General features: G+C 37.1%; 1 protein-coding gene across 5 annotated transcripts in view; it reads right to left on the minus strand.

The window, feature by feature from the left end:
- Positions 1-17,069, minus strand: part of SMOC2 (SPARC related modular calcium binding 2) — a 251,087-nt gene that overhangs the window by 67,232 nt on the left and 166,786 nt on the right. For all 5 annotated transcript variants that reach the window (XM_027854847.1, XM_027854845.1, XM_027854844.1 and 2 more), the window contains one exon: positions 6,421-6,607. In XM_027854847.1, the coding sequence (XP_027710648.1) occupies positions 6,421-6,607 (187 nt within the window). The remainder of the gene's footprint in view (positions 1-6,420; positions 6,608-17,069) is intronic.

Here is a 17,069-nt window from a genome sequence, read left to right on the forward strand (position 1 = left end):
ATATTCAGAACACCTTCCTCCTATATTATTTTAAGAGCATCTGGCATTTGGCTCTCTAGTCCTTCAATCTGATACCTCATCCTAAATGGCACAACTATAGGAATAAATGGTGTGGCTCTGTGAGTGGAAATGTACTAAATAAAGGATGTGATGAGGATTGCATCTTTCCATCTACTCTGCATACACCATGCACGTGCATAGTTGTTTGCATGTCATTCCTCTCATTAGAATGTGAGGTCCTTTGAGAGCATGGACCACGTTTGTGTCTTTCTTTGTACCTCTTGCCCTTAGTACAGGGCCTGGCACAAACAGTCTCAGGAATAAACTTGAATTCTTGTTGGTAGCAAAAGACGCAACTCCCATGGCTTGTAGTCAATCAATCAGAGAAGACATGATGGAATGGAAATGGGCTCTTGGAGACCTTGCAGGTTTGTAGCCATGAGGTCCTATTAAGAACTATTATGAGGTTTCTTTGGTGCTGTTAATTTTGTTATTAGAGTAGGCATTGGAAGCACAGTTTTCCATACATCAGCTTTTAGGCTCTGTGGTCCTCCTATTTTCTTTAGATACCATTTGTTTCTCCTATTATTCAGAGCTCACTGAGCTATAACTAACTACAACAATTCATAATGTAAATATATTAGCTGGAATGTTGAGATGGTTGATTTTCTATTGAGACAGAATGTGATTTCTGATCTTAACCTTTCTGTCTCATTGTCCTGTTTTAATTACACTGGACACATGTATCATGTACATGGGTTTTTATTTTCTCCATTGGGAATCATCTTAAGTCTATCTTCCTCCATAATGTTCTCTTTCTTTCTAACCCAGGAAAGGAAAATAATCTTCTCGCTTAAGGGATTGTCTTTAAGTATTCTCCTTCTTATGTCCCCATGAGAATTCTGGCCAATTCTATAGGGGACTCCTGCTGTGGATTGTGATGTAATGAGTGCAATTTGCTCACTGTCTCCCTTCCCCTCACATCCTGAATGGCCTCTTTGATACCAGAAAACATAACATCCATTCACTTACTCCAACTTTGTGAGTAATAATTTAATATGCCTTTTGGAAATGTTGGTTTTGAAATTAAAGAGTCCCTGACACACTCAAGCAAACATCTAAGCTATCAAATTTTAATCAAAAGCCCATTAACTTATATCCTTTTGAAATCTGGTAGTGTCCAATATTGTAAGACAGAGAAACATATCTATGATGTGAAAACTGTGTGTGTAAATGCACGTCTTACCAGGGTGCCTCCTTATCTTATTAGAACACCAAGACACACAGGCAACAGAGAAAAACAGAAGGTTCACCAAGAAGCTATTTAAAAGAAGCCAGTCACTAAAGGGGATACTAAGTTCCTACCTCTTCTTACCCACATTTAACTCTCTGGGAGTCCTAGACATTCTCACAATTGTAAAGCTCAGTTAGAGGCAAGAAAGAGAGGCAAGAAAGGAGGTGGGGTAAGTACCAGCTGGGGGCAGATTGGATATCCATATTGGACCCCACTGCCTGTGACCAGCTGCGAGATTTAGACTTGCTTCACAATGAACAAGCCAAGAAATGTGAGCTACAAAAGGACAGGAGGTTGCCCTTACCATGGACAGATGACTAATTAATGAGGTGGAATGATGCCTAGAAAGCACTAATGATGGAATTCCCATTGGAGGCCAAATCACTCCAGTACTTTTAAAAAGCATCTTCTCACAAGCCTACATCAAAGAAAAGTACCGCAGCATCATGTGCTATTACATAGCTCTGAAAAATTAAAGCACTGATATCAAGTAGGTATGAGGATGCCATTGGGACTCATGGGTGTCCATTACTTTTAATATTTGGATGGTTGACAGGGAGAGGGGTCATAATAATCTCTATCTTGTGTATTGTGAATCTCTTAAATTAGAAAACCCATAGATTGGAATTTAGCCATCCCTTCATAATACTTCTGGTACTTTTCCAAGTATAGTGACACGGAAAACTTATGAATAAACTGTAACACTGATGGCCAGGTATGTGAAGTTACATATCTAATGTGCCTACTTAAAATTCAGTGATCTCACTTTTGACTAAAAAATTATCATGGAGTTGCCATAATCCAATGTGGTACCTACCCCGCCAAAATATAGTTCATGGGGTTATTTGAACCCATAGAATAGAAATTCAGAATTCAACTCCCCACCCCCCACCTCATTCCTTGCTGTTTATTTTAGCCTATTTGTACATGACAAAGTGAAATTTCTAGATTGTCCAGTTGCCCATCAGATACCATGCTTTCTGCCAAAGTGCAATGTAATTTCATGCTTAGGAGACTTTGCATGCACCACAAGTGAGAAAAGCACCCTATGGAATCAGGAATAGAAGCTGCTTTGATCAAGAGGTTAGAATGGTTGGGATTCTGATAGCTGATGGATGAACTCTTCCATCAGCCAAGAAAAGAGTGAAAGAGAAGTCTCTACACGCTAATGTAGTACCTGGCAACCAGCCTGGTCCTTGATTAATCTGATACCCCACTTCAACGTTTTCTCCTCTAGGTCAATTAGTATGCAGAGCTGAAACTTTCTTCTCTAAGTTCCACTCTCTAATCCAGACAGAGCAGGATTGCACAAGAACCCTGCCTCTGGTCTTCAAATAGTTTTCGAAAATATGATGATTTGTGGAGACCATAGCTCCATAATTGTCACAATTAATCAATAAACATTTGTTAAGCACCTACTATGTGCAAGATATTGTGCCAAGAGATTTTATGAGATAAGCACATAAAGATAAGCAGAATGGTAGGTGCTAGAGCTACTCCCTTGGCTTCTCAGTGGCCATTCCACCTGGACATTTTGAGCTAAAAAGGATGCTAGAATTTAACTGTCTGCCTCACAGAATTTTTTTTTGTTCTTCTTTTCTCTAGTGTTTGACTTACACTAGAAGTCACCAGAAGTATTTTTCAAGTCATTGTGTAGTAGAAAGAATGCTCTAAAGTCAGAGGATCTGGGTTCAAATTCTGTCTTTATGACTTACTATTTGTGTGAGCTTGGCCAAATCACTTAGTCTCCCACATGAGGAGATAGGACTGGGTGACCTCTCTAAACTTCCTCTCATCTCTAAATTCTGTCATCTTGAGTTTCTTATCTCCTTATGTGGAAGAAAAGAGATAGCTAGCTTTTACATTTTTAAAGTGTCTTACTGATATACTTGTTTCGTTTTGAATTGTTTTCTTTAATTCAATTTATTAAACACCTACTACGTCCCTGGAATTTAGCTGGGGATTTTTATTCAAAGACAAGTATGCCATTGTACCTATCCTCAAGGCAGTTATACTGTAGGGAAAAGAAGGCTTGTCCACAGATAGTAAATACAAAATATGTGAAAAGTTATACAAGTTATTTTCCAAATAGAACACAAATGACTGGGTGTAGAGAGAATCAGTAGGGAAGGCAGAAATGATCAGTCTATAACCTAAAGCTAAACCAAGATGGTAAGATGTCTTCATAAAGTTGCTTTGTTTCACCCAAGAATTCAAACTTTCATTTTGAATTTCAATTCAAATTTCAATTTGAATTCAAAATTTCATTTTAAAACTGGGAGAATACACAGAGTTGGAGGATAGCTCTGGAAAAAAGAAGGCAGACATAAGACAAAGCCAAGAGAGAATTGACAATTGATTAACATATCCTAAAAGCTGGTAGGTATCATTCCTGATTGAAGGAAACAATCAAAGTGAAAAAAATCCCAGCAATAGATAACATGGGAGACCAAGAAAGCTGGGCTCAATGCCAAATAGCAAAGTGATGGGCAGCAGTCAAAATCAAAATGAGTCTAATTTTGAGACAAAAAAAAAAGACTAAGGAAGAATGGCTTAAATCTAGCCACTCAAGGAGTAACTTTTTTGGTAAATCAAATGCGCTCTCTCTTGGTTGACAAAGGGAGGATTGGGAGATGTTCCCTGAGCTGGTGGGAGCACAACATGTGGGTCTCTGGTGCTTTTCTACCCCTCAAACCAGTACACAGTATAGATTAAAAAAAAAAACTTAAGATAGAAGAAAAAGGTTCTTGCTGTAAAATCATTATGTTTATGCTGATCTCATTATTTCAGAGCCAATCTCATGGTTGAGGATTAGACATCTCATGGATTCCCATTGGCCAAGACTGACAATCTGTCAATGACACTTTACCTCTGCTATAGCATATGAGTTTGGATTCTGATCCTGCAGCTGTTCCAATCTCAAGTATATGAAGTTATTACCTCCCACTTAAATACACAGGAAACAAATCATATTTAAAAACACAGAAATATTGTTTCCTAGGGATGAAGGTTTTCTTAGAAAACTATTCCCCATACACATTATTACACAAGGATAAAAACAACAACAAAAATAAAACCAAAAAAGATCTCATACCAAAACCTTAAAAAGACTGATGTTGCACTGCAGTGATTTAAAACTAGCTCCCATGATGCCCTTGCAGAGAAACTAAACCTCAATAGTTGGCCTAAATAGCTTCTTTTGGAATCTGATATTTGCCCAGCCTGCAACTATTCTACATTCTTCTGGGTTCTCTGTCATCTATCCAGCTTGGCCGAAATGAGTAAACTATACACTTCTATTACTAACGTACTTATAATGACATTTTATTTCTCTATTATTTCCAAGGCAGTGGTTCCATGGAGACTGCTATGAAATGGGATGAAGAGGTAGTCAAGACTGCAGACTATTTGGGGTTGATCCTCATAAAAAATTATCAACTGGCTATCTGTACTGCTGACTTCTAGGAATCTGGGCTAACTCGCTTCCAGCTCCAACCTCCTAAGTATCATATATAAATACTTGGAGGATCTGGGATTTCTTAATGTGGGTGTGTATGTCTACCACCCCCATCCCCATCCTCATGCTAACTCTAGCCCTTTCCACACTTTAGTAGTTATCTTCATGAGGTGCTCAGGCCAAAAATATTCATCCCCTATCCACTAACCATCTGGTAATGAGTGAGACTGGTCCTCAGATGAAAGAAGTGTGACCTATTAATGAGAGGTTTTCAGTTTATTAGGGCCAGTCAGAGCTTCTACTCTGGTAGGATAGCTTTTCAGTATTTAGGGTCACTTCCAAGCCACAATGAGGCATTTGGGCAGGACCTCAATTGGGGCAACACATATAAATAAATGGAAAGACATAATGGAAAATACCATAAGGCTGATGTTTAGGACAGTAGGCATGCAGTTGTATTTATAATTCTGGATAAATGTGCAAACTGACTTAATCTATGCAACATCAAGAAGAATGACATATTCATAGAGCACCTATATGTAAAAACCATTTCACTGACCTTTGAACTTGGGTAATGCCATAGATAGCATGCTTATCAGATTCACAATGACATAAAGCTGGTGGGATCATTAACACACTGACTTACAGACCTAAGATTTAGAAGGATTTTGTCAAACAAGGACACTGAGCCAAAACTATCAACATGAAATTCAGTAGGGATAAATGTAAATCCTTACATTTTAGTGGTTTTCATGCTTGGTTTGAGTCAACAGTGAATCTTGAGAAGGCAGTTAAGGAAGCTAATGCTATCTTAAGCTGTATTATAAGAACTGGGATCATTTAACCTGGAAAAGGGAAGAACCAGGAGGGATATGATAAGTATCTTCAAGTAACTGAAGCACTGTCCTATGGAGGAGGTATTAGAATTGCACTGCTCGGTCCCATGAAGGACATTTCGTAGCAATAGGTGGAAATTGTGAAGCAGCAGATTTAGGCTTGATTTAGGACCCTTCTCCCAAACATGCCTATTTTTAGAGGGAGTGGCCATTCTTCCAGTCACTCAAGTGTAAAATCCCTTAGTCATTCTCAGTCCCTCACTCTCCCTATCTCCACTTATCCAATCAGTTACTGAGCCACTCTACTCCCACAACATCCCTCATATAAGTCCCTTCCTCTCCATACATGTGGCCAACATCCTAATTCAGTCCCTCATCACCTCTTCCCTGGATTATTGCAGCAATCTTCCAATTGATGGCCCTATCTTAAGTCTCTACTAAGTCAAAATCTACCCTCACACAGTTGCCCCAATCATACCTACATTTTATTATCATCTTAGAAAGTTACCTGGATACCAAGGGGTTAAGTGCTTTGCCCAGGACTACACAGTCCGTATGTGCTTTACATCTATGAGAGATTAAGAAGGGTGTTGCATTCATAAAGCTCCTATCTGCACAGGCCACTTCATTTAACCTTGCTTATCAGATTTGCCTTATCAGATTCATCAGTTACACTTTGACCTGTGTCTCAAATTCAGGTCTTCCTGACTCCAAGGTCAACTCTCTATCCATCATGCTACAGAAAGGCTATATAATTCAGCTATTATTTTTAATAATAGTGATGCTTTTACTTTGTAAGTGTTTAAAAAATATTTAAGACCACAATCTTTTACCTTGTGGATGTACCAGGAATGGGACGCCCTGTGTCTACTAGGACACACCAGCAATACCCTGTAGAAGGATGACACTGCACAGGTTTGTAGAGACCACCATGAGCACACTCAGGGATAACCACATTGTCATTCTTAGGCTGTTTGGCTTCTTCCAATGCAGACTGATGTTCTTGATCGCATGATGATGCTGAAGGAAACAAGAAAACAAACACAGGATTAACCTCATAGGGATGTAAACAGTTGGGGTACATGGTAAACAGTAAGGAATATAAAGGAAGATAATGTGAAAGATTTGAAGTGACTTCAAGTTCAGAAAATAGATACTTAAACATATGGTCCATAGGCGAAATATGACCACCATTTTTTTTTAATCAACAAACATCTATTAAGTAACTTCTCTGTGGATGGTACCATACTAGGCATTGGCATGCCAATGGCCATAGGCCAGATTCAATTTATGTCAATGGTATGTACAATGGTGTCCTGGCTATGGTTTGCAACTTGGCCATGAAATAAGGTGGAGTTCTTGGTTCATCCACTTTGTATATAGAGCAAAGATCTAGCCAGTGCAAAAGCCAGAACTAGAATGCTACTTCATTCTGGAAGTTCCCACACTGGCATATATAACCTACGATACCAATAACTCTGCTGCTTAACTTTGAATAATACTCTACTTGCCTATCATGAGCCGTCCAAGAACGGATCATGGTAGCGTGGTATAGTAGAAAAAATAACTTACTAGAAGTCAACACACCTGGATTGTGATCTTTGCTCAGTGACCTTGGTCAAGTCACTAAACCTCTCTAGATTTCAATTTCCTTACCAACAAAATTAAAGTATTAGACTAGACAATATTGGAGAAGCCTTTAACTTTAAAGCCCATTTATGACTCCGTATTTATACATAGAAGGTCTTCCAGAGCTAAAAGATCACCAACTAGCCATAGTTCCAGGACTAAATAAAACTCTTTTGACTCATATTATGTACATAGAATTCTTTTTAAATTACAGAATTCATTCAATATGAAAGGAAAAGAATAACTAATAAGAAAAAGTCTAATAAACCTCAATTTATAATATTTTTGGCTTTACATTTTCTGTGGAAATTTGGACTAACAGGAAAGTTTTGATCCTATCATATTATTAACATACACTTAAGAAAAACTTCATGCAACAGTTCAGAGTTTCATATATAATCCTCTTTTCTATTTTTTATATATTAAATTTTCATGTTTTGATATTTGTTCTGAGCATAATAAAAATTACAATTTGAAGAATCTGTGAAGCAAAAGGCATTCTATGAATTTCTTTATCTCTTTTTGGGAGGGAGTAATGAACTTAGTTCATTCTTTTGGTCTAGGACACACTGTCCCTCAGAGTAATCCTCTTCGTTTATTCTCTATTTCAGCCAAAGTGTTCCCCAAATGCCGTAACTCATTTTTCTGCATTCATGTCAGCCATTTTCTATTCCAAGAACGAATTCTTTACTCATCTTAGTCTTTTGTGAATCCTGATCCACTTTCAAAGCTCCACTCAGATGCTTCCTCCTACATGAGAACTTCATTGGTTCTCTGCTTTGTCTCCATCCCTCTCACCTTGCTGTATTTTTCTGCATACCCCTTCTCCAGCAGAACATAAGCACACTGAGGGAAGAAACTATTTCTTTTTTGTCTTTGTGTCACCAATGCCTAGTTCAGTGTTTAGCATGTACTATATATTTAATAAATATTTACTGAGTTAAAGGAAAGAGGCCCTTCCCTCAATTTTTTTATTCTATGATTCATTTAGTATATGCCCAGATGAAACCATTTGTACCCTCTGTGCTGCCTGCATTACTGCTCTTGCTTAGGAGATACTATTATTAATGTTCTTATTAATATGTTAAGGGACCTTTTAATTGAACTCTTTCAAGTTTTTTTTTCAAATGTTTCAAGGTTTTACAAGTATTACCAAAGTGTTACTAAATCATGGTCATTGGTATTGACGACATGACAATGGAATGTAGATCATAGGTCATAGAAGATTAGAGACAGAAGGAATCTTAAAAATCATGCAGTTCATCTTGGCATTTTACATATGAGGAAGTTGAGGTCAGAGAGGTGAAGTCACTTGCCTAAAGTCACAAGGGTAAGAAATAGCAAAGTTGGAACTTGAGCCCATGTCTATTAACACCAAATCTATTGCTTTTTCCAATCAATCAATCAATCAAAGAAATCAATCAACAAGCATTTATTAAGAACTTACTATGAGCCGGGCACTATTCTAGATACTGGGTATACAAAGGGAAAAAAAATAATCTGCCCTCAAGGAGTTTACATTCTGTTAGAGAAGACTGTGCACCCATATACCTACATAAATATTTATAAAATAGATACAAGGTGATTTTGTTTGATGGGGAGGGAAATAGCTGGAAGGACGAGAAGGCACTTGAACTGAGTCTCGAGGCAACCAGAAATTCTAAGGGGCAGAGATAGGAGGTGAGGGCATTGCCATCATGGAGATCAGCCACTGTAATAACAGAGAGATAGAAAATGGAAAATACCTCCCAAATCCCTGCTTTGAACATGAGGCAACCACAGACAGCACTGAATACATGAAACTGTCACAGACACCTTCCTCCATTCCAATGCTACTCCCTTCAACAAAAATATAAGAGCATTACAAGGATAAATCTCTTCAATTTGAAACTAGTCATTTAAAGAGTAGATTTCTTAACTGTAATGAATCATTCATATATTGATAATTCATTATTAAACACAGAGATAGAACAACATATCTAAGACATTGCAAATCCAGCAGAAAATAAGATAAAACATATTTGAACTTACATTTTAATTCTATGAACAAAGTCATTTTGACTTATAAAAGTAATTTTACATGGGGCTTTCTACAAAAACCTCCACTATATAAAATGAGGTAAACCATTTTTATTCATTTAATGTCCTTTTATGTTTATAGTTAAAGGATGCCATAATATAGTGAATAGAGAGCTAGCCTTGAAGACAGGAAGATCTGGGTTCAAATCCTGTATTTGATGCATACTTGGCTCTGTGACCCTGGGAAAAATCACTTAATCTCTCAGTCCTACAGCAATTCTCTAAGACTATAAAGTGCAAAGAAAATGACAGTTTGCATTGGCAGAAGGAGTTTTTTTCTATGAGAGTTCCCAGTATCAGTGAAGTTACAGGTTCTGTCCCTATTATCCTTTTGTGTTTGTAGTTGGTTCACCTGGATGTATTACACTGATGAAACCAACACTCCCATCACCCACACCCACACCCAATCCCCCTGTATACACACAGATACCTCATACAGATACTTAACAGAATAAGGGACAGGCTTTGGAAGTCCCAAAAGTACAACCATAAAAGTAACATGGCCTGAGAAATGTCAAAGGAAAGTGACCTGAAAGTCAAAAAGCGGGCCTTTGTGATAATTGCCCAGAGCGTGCTCCATAGCTCTTGAAATTCATGTCCCCCATAGCTTATCTCCATCCTAGTTGTTACACTCAGTCAAAGGGCCACACTTGAGGACCTAGAGGGCTACATGTGACCTTGAGGCCACAGGTTGCCCACCCCTGTCCTAGTCTAATGAAGAAGACCACTTGCAAACCATTAGATACAAACACGATAAATACAGGATCAATAGGAAATAATGAACAGAGAGAAGGTACCAGCCTTGAGTTGGGTGGGGAAAGGCTTCTTGCAGAAGATGAGATTTTAGTTGATACTTAAAGGAAGCCAGGACAGCCAGGAGATAGAGATGACAATGAAAAAGATCCAAGCATGATTCTGGTGTCCAAAGGTATGTCAGCCCTTGCATACATTCTCATTATGACATGACTTTTGGTAATGCAAATGATATGTTAACATGAGCACTGGAGGAATGTTTAATTTTCTTAACAAAGCTTTAAAAAATTGGTTTCTGGTTACAACAGGGATAGGAAGGGGAATTAGAGGGCAGGTGGGGATCAAGAATTAGAGTAAAGTCATCAATGCATTTCATCTAAAAGTCTTTAAGTAATAATAATAACAATGGCCTTTATATAGCACTTTAAGGTTTGGAAAACACTGTATATATGTTGTCCCATTTGATTCTCACAACATCCCTGTGAGACGGGCTGTATCATTAGCCCCATTTTACACATGAGGAAACTGAACCTGAAAGAATTTAAGTGGCTTGAAGAGGTTCACACAGCTAGTAAGTGTCTAAGGCAAGATTTGAACTCAGGTCTTCCTAGTTACAAGGCTAACACTCTACCCATTATACCACCTAGCTCCCTACCAGATGTGGAGATAGGTAGTTAATCCAGTTGAAGTCCTAAAGTCACCAAAATCCCCCCAAAACGTGAAAGTTCTGTGTGTTTTAAAGTACAACCTAGAAAAAAAATAGGTCAAGGGTGAAGGATTTTTGACTTTTCTGAATTCTTTCAACCCCAACCCAGAACACCAACATTCATACTGGCATAGAATTTCCATTAGTGAGGAAACAATTCTATGTCAGGAATTCAAGATGTGATTACCTAAGACTACTTAAAAAAATTTAAGAGTCTAAATCTATGGAATAATTCTGATTTGTTATCTTTTCACCATCTATTCATAATAAATTCTGAAAATAATTTATTATATCTTAGTTGCCTTAGAATCTGTAGAAGTATAGAATTTAAAGCTGGTAGAGACCTTAGAAATTACCTAACCCACACCTTTATTTATAGTCATTTAGTCAGTCAAATAGCATTTGAGGCAGTTAGGTGGCTCAGTTTATATCCATTTTCCAAATTCTAAGCATTATTTCCAATAACTAAAAAAGAGAAAGGAAGAGAAAACTATTGCATTTCTTACACAACTCATTTTCTCATTTTCTTCAGAAATTTATCACAAATTCCTTTTTGAATGAAATGATTATGATTATTCCTGTATAGTATGTGAACAGCAGAACTGAGGCTTCTTACACTCTAGATATTCTAAAGGACCTATCCCTATCTATTGGCCTTCAATACTAATGGTGCTGCTCATTCCATCCATATCTTGAAAATAACACATAAGCTGTTTTCAGGTAGTACAAATGAACTTTGAAAAAGGCAATGATTTTGGATTACAGGATTTCAGAATGCAACATAATTTTAAAGTATCTTGAAGTAGTTAATATTTTATTAAATATCCAATTCATTGCTAGGGAGAACCTGAAACAAACCAATCTCTTCTTCCAATCATCCTAATGATGATGATGATTGTTTTTCAAGCTTAAGAACTAATGGAAAACACATTGCTTTGCTTTGGTGCTCACTTGGTCCTTTTTCAGAAACTTGTTAAGTAAAGTAGGTTTATGATGTGATTACCTTGCCACAGAAGTGCATTTAATGTGGACTTCTCCAGGGACATATTGCATCTATATAGCAGTTTCTGAAAGACTTCTGAAATGTTCCTCCTTTCTTTCAAAACTTATAAAAAGCAAAAGAGATGAAATGTGGCACACTGGATAAAAATTTGGCTTTGGAATCAGGAAGACTTGAGTTCAAGTGTTCCCTTTGACTGTAAGCTCAGACAAGTCACATAATTTGTCAGCCCCCCAAAAAACTTTCTAAGACTATAAGCTAACTTAGAGGGAGATTCCTTACAATGAATATCCTATATCATTAAAATAACAGGTCTAAATTCTTCCTCCCTTCCCCCATTTAAGTCAAAAAAACCTTCTTTGTATGAAGTAATGGTTATCTATGAAATTATAAGACTAAACAGAAACATAGATAGCTCGGTGGCACAGTGGATAGAATTCTGGGCATGGAGTCAGCAAGACTCATCTTCCTCAGTTCAAATCTGTCCTCAGACACTAACTATGTGACCTTGTGCAAGTCACTTAATCCTGGTTGCCTCAGTTTCCTTATCTGTAAAATAAACTGGAGAAGGAAATTGCAAAGCACTCCAGTATCTCTGCCATGAAAACCTCAAACGGCATCACAAAGAGTCAAACACGACTGAAAAATGACTGAACAACAAAGAACAGAAATATAATAGATGTTTGGTAATCATTTGTCCATCACTACAGACATTATCTAGCATTGCTTTAACTCTAATCTTAAAACAGTTTTTCCTCTGAATAGAATATGCCATGATTAAGATGACAAAAAAATGAGAAATTATTTTTCTATTCCTCTCTGGCAGTAGGTATAAACCTGATTAATAAAAGATTTTTTTCTTTATATATAGATTTCTTAGCTTACAAAGCAAACAATCAATAAAAGAGATACATAAAATGACTTATGCAATGGAAATGCAAAGAAATTTTTGAGCAACAATGAAGGTATCAATTTTAGATGGGGTATCTCAGGTATCAGTAAGATATCTGAATGTATTTATCCTATTGAAAACTGGAAATATGTACCCAAAAGAAGGCAACTGATAAGGTCTAGAGGTATAGATTTGGGGGACAAATCAAATACAAGCAGTATTTAAAAACCAGGTGAGTTTTTTTAAAAGCTTCCTGAGGAAATGAAGATGGAAAGAAGGAAAAAATAACAGAAGACTCAAATGGCTAAGCCTTATTAACGGGAAGCATTGTTCTTTTTTCAGGTACAGTTTGGACTAGACCCCTATGCAGATCGCCTTCCAACTCTTGAATTCTGTGATTCTGTGAAATTATTGTTCACATACAAAGTAATCAAACACCAAATGAATCTCAAAAATTCCAATTTGTACATTAGCTATAGTAATATTTTCTTCCAGTTACTCTCATGTATTGTCATGTCGATGATACACGAAAAGTTACTTCTTTGACTATTATTTCCAATCACTTTCCCTCTCCCAGTTTTGTTTCTTTCCTGATCACTTTAACATGTCACAAATAGGCAATTAAGGAGCTTTTATTAAAAAAAAAAACAAAATCAAAATGAACAAACAAGGCTATCTTGTCCTCACCTTATTGTATTTTGTAGGAGGCACTGTATTGTTGTGGGAAGGGCATTAGATTATGAGTAAGGAAGCAAAGGTGCCAGTCTGAGATCTGTTACTAACTAGGGGTCTGGTCTTGACAAAATAACTTAACTCTTTTGAGTCTGTTTCCCTCATTTGTCAGAAATTGACAAGAATAGCTGAAGAATCTGCCTCACAGAATAATTATGAGAATCTAATGAAATAATGAAATGTATTTTGAAAGTATGAAACACAAGAGCTCTAGAAGAAGGTCCCTAACAAATTGTTTGGAGCCTCTGGCAGAACTTAGGAAGGCTAAAGGTAAAATGGATTGTTTGTTGCTCATCTGTTCTCCAAGAGGACCAATGACTTCAGGAGCGTGATGTCTTGACTTGCAAATGAATGGGATTTAAGTGAGGCAGAGCTGTGCAAAGTCATCAGCCTCACTCTCTCCCCCAGAGTCATAAAAGACCAGGGGAAGACATAAGTCAAGATGACTGGCAATGACCGAGAATAGAAAAGTGTCACACAAAGTGAGAAGGTTGCAACAGGCTGTAACTTGAATGTAATTTAGGACTGGCCAATGTACTCAGTCCTTGTGAACTTAGATGAAGTGAATCATTGTGCTTAGCTGATGGAATTCTCCACATGGGAGAGGTTGGAGATTCTCCTTCTGAGAGAGAAGTAATGATGTTCAATGGAAGAGCTTTGGAGAAAATTTGGTCCATGAAAAGACATTTTGTAACTGATTGAAGATTGCTAACCACATGATGGATAGCATTCATTTTGAATGACTGCAGTAGAGGCACCTCTGTATGGCCTTAGTCAACCTCAATCTCAGTCAATGCCAGAGTCAATCCCACTACCTGGTGGGAGAAGGCAGGAGGTCTTCAGCTCAATAGACAAGGCATCCCTTATAAGGGGCTGCCTATCCTATCTCCAAGTAAAACTAGCTCTTCACAGCAGTCCATTAGATTCAAGTATAATTTTTTTTCTTTATCATCATAAGTGGCTTCATTTTTCCCCACAATCTATCATACTTCTTTTCTAACCCATTCTGCATATCTTAGGCACATAGAGAACACAATAATTCAAAGGCAGATGCATGCTAATGCATTATGGACACACATAAGAGCCAATGTGATTCAGGCCCAGGGCATATGGTGTCCATTTATATGTTTCTGAATGTTAATGTTCATTCTTCTTACAATTGGTTTTCAACTTTCTATATACTTTCTCTATCAGTGGCAGAATTATTATATGTGGTTCTCTTTTTAATTATGCAACACATAAATACGGATATTAAAGATGATGCAACAAAGAAAACACATTCAAACAATTTAATAAATCAGACTCCCTATCTAAAATTTGATTTGTAGGAAACAGTTTGAAAAAATGAAAATTGTATTTTAAAAGAAATATAATTATTCACATATCCATGTTCAATAAAAGACTAAATTTGGGTTCACAGTATTCAGAAATCATTTTATATTTGAACCTTGACTATGAGGGGGCAAAAATGTATAAATCTACTCTAACATATGGTTTCAGAGTTTGTCTGTGCCAGAAAGAAAAAAAAAACAGTTCTACAAACAATGCTAACTATCAATCTCCAGAAGTTAATAATCTAGCCCAGAGTTTTTGTCATTCTATGATTAACCAATCATTTCCATGGCTAACAGCTTGCCATTTACAAGAAACAGACAAGATTGATTAATTGCTTTGACAGGGAATCTCCCTTTTGTATAAGAAAATACATTAGTCAGAAGAAAGATATTAAAATGTTTCATATGGCAGATCCAGTTTTCACAGAAAGAAAATACTGACCATGCCTATATGCACTGAAATATTCCTTCTCCAGACATTTATTTTCCATAGCTTAACGATAAAGTGATCATGTATATACATATTATTTCTACATTGATACACAAGTTTTAGGACCCCTGCCTGGAAAGAAATAGTCAGGCCACTTTCATTTGGACAAATTGAAATAATTTCAGGTCTCAGTTCCTTGAATGGTTTCAATAACTACCTGTTTGTGAATGATTTACAAATCTGCATCTTTGGCCCTGATCTCTCACACTCTCTTCTCTCTTAAATCATTAGCTGTCTTCAAGACAATTTCACTTGCATGTCCTGCCAACACCTCTAGAATATCTTTTGCATCTGTTCCTTTTTCTTTACTTCTGGGGTCACTACCCTAATCCAGGCCCTATTAGCTCTTGTCTCTCTACCATTAGCCTCTCCTCTCTTAAATTGATCCTCTACACATATCCACCAAATTGATACTCCTAAATCACAAATTTGACCATCATCCAGAAACACCAGAAGCTTCATCTGATCATTAGGACAAAAGATAAAGTCCTCTGCTTGGATTTTAGCACCCATCAAAATGTGGGTCCAGTCAGGGCTGAGTCCATTTTGGTTTTGTCTTTGTAATCCTAGAACCTAGAATGGTGTCTGGCATGTAGCAGCCACTTAAATGCTCATTGAATGAATGAATGGGCATGTTGAAAACTCAAATTGTAACTTCTTTCTTATTTTTCATCACCAAATCTATAAAGTCTGCTTATACCTTACTCTCTCCTATTGCTCTATGATCCAGGGAATTTGGATTCTTTGCTCTTCCTTTCACTTGAAACTCCATCTCCCAACTGTGAAAGTTTTCCCTAGTTGTCCCTCAAGGCTAGAATGTTTTCTCTCCTCTCTCCATCTCCTAGCTTCTCTGACTTCTTCAAGTCTCTGAAAGAAGCCTTTCTAGTCTTCCTTAATCCTAGTGCCTTCCCTCCAAGATTATCTCCAATATTTGTATTCCACCCCCCCAAATTAGACGGTGAGTGCTCTGAGCAAAAGCTGGTTTTTTACCCCTCTTCATATCCCTGGTACTTAGCATAGTGCCTGGCACATAGGAGGTACAAAGTGAATAAATGTTAGTTGAATGACTGACTTTCCTCAAATTTGGAGTATTGGCCATTACCATTGGCCATTACCATATCACCATTAATTCATTTCTCTCCTTTGTACTTTACATTCAGTTTCACATTCAATGTGTTCCAGTAACCTTATTCTACCGCATGGTTTTTTGTGACTTCCTTGTTCCTGTGGAGGGTTGGGGGCATGAAGGAAGATGGAATTGCACATGAGCTAACTGTTCTTTATGGATAAGATCTGACTTCTGCAACAAGAAATTGAATCAATTAGTAGACCATTAGTTAATTAAATCAAGTGGTAGACTGTTAGCTCCCTGATGGCAGAGTCTTTTGTTTTTGTCTTTATCTCTGTAGTACTTAGCACAGTAGTTTGCACATAGTAGGCATTTAATGATTTAAGACTTCATTTATATTTTCACATCTTTTCTCACCCCTTTGGCAAAGAGATTAGTCTGACCTGAATACCTCAAAGAAATAATCACTCTAGGGATATATACCATGATGATCTATTCTTGCCTTGCTAATTTTATGACATTTGGCTTGCCTACCTACAAGACTTTATCCCTTTTATCCCTTTTGATCCAATTTCTGTTACTGGAAGTCATTTTGTCAAGATTCCACCAGAACCACTCCAATCAGAATATTAACCTACTCAGAAAACTAGAAAACTCTTTCTTTTTGGATCAAATATAAATTTCTCTCCTTGGGCTTCAAGACCCTTGACCAATTTACTTTCATTAACTCACCATCATCATAGACCTATTTTCTATAAACTTTCCTATTTAGCTAACTTGAATTTGTCCTGTGAATCT

Source organism: Vombatus ursinus, unplaced genomic scaffold, assembly GCF_900497805.2.
Source record: "Vombatus ursinus unplaced genomic scaffold, bare-nosed wombat genome assembly UNPS02010639.1, whole genome shotgun sequence".
NCBI lineage: Eukaryota > Metazoa > Chordata > Mammalia > Diprotodontia > Vombatidae > Vombatus > Vombatus ursinus.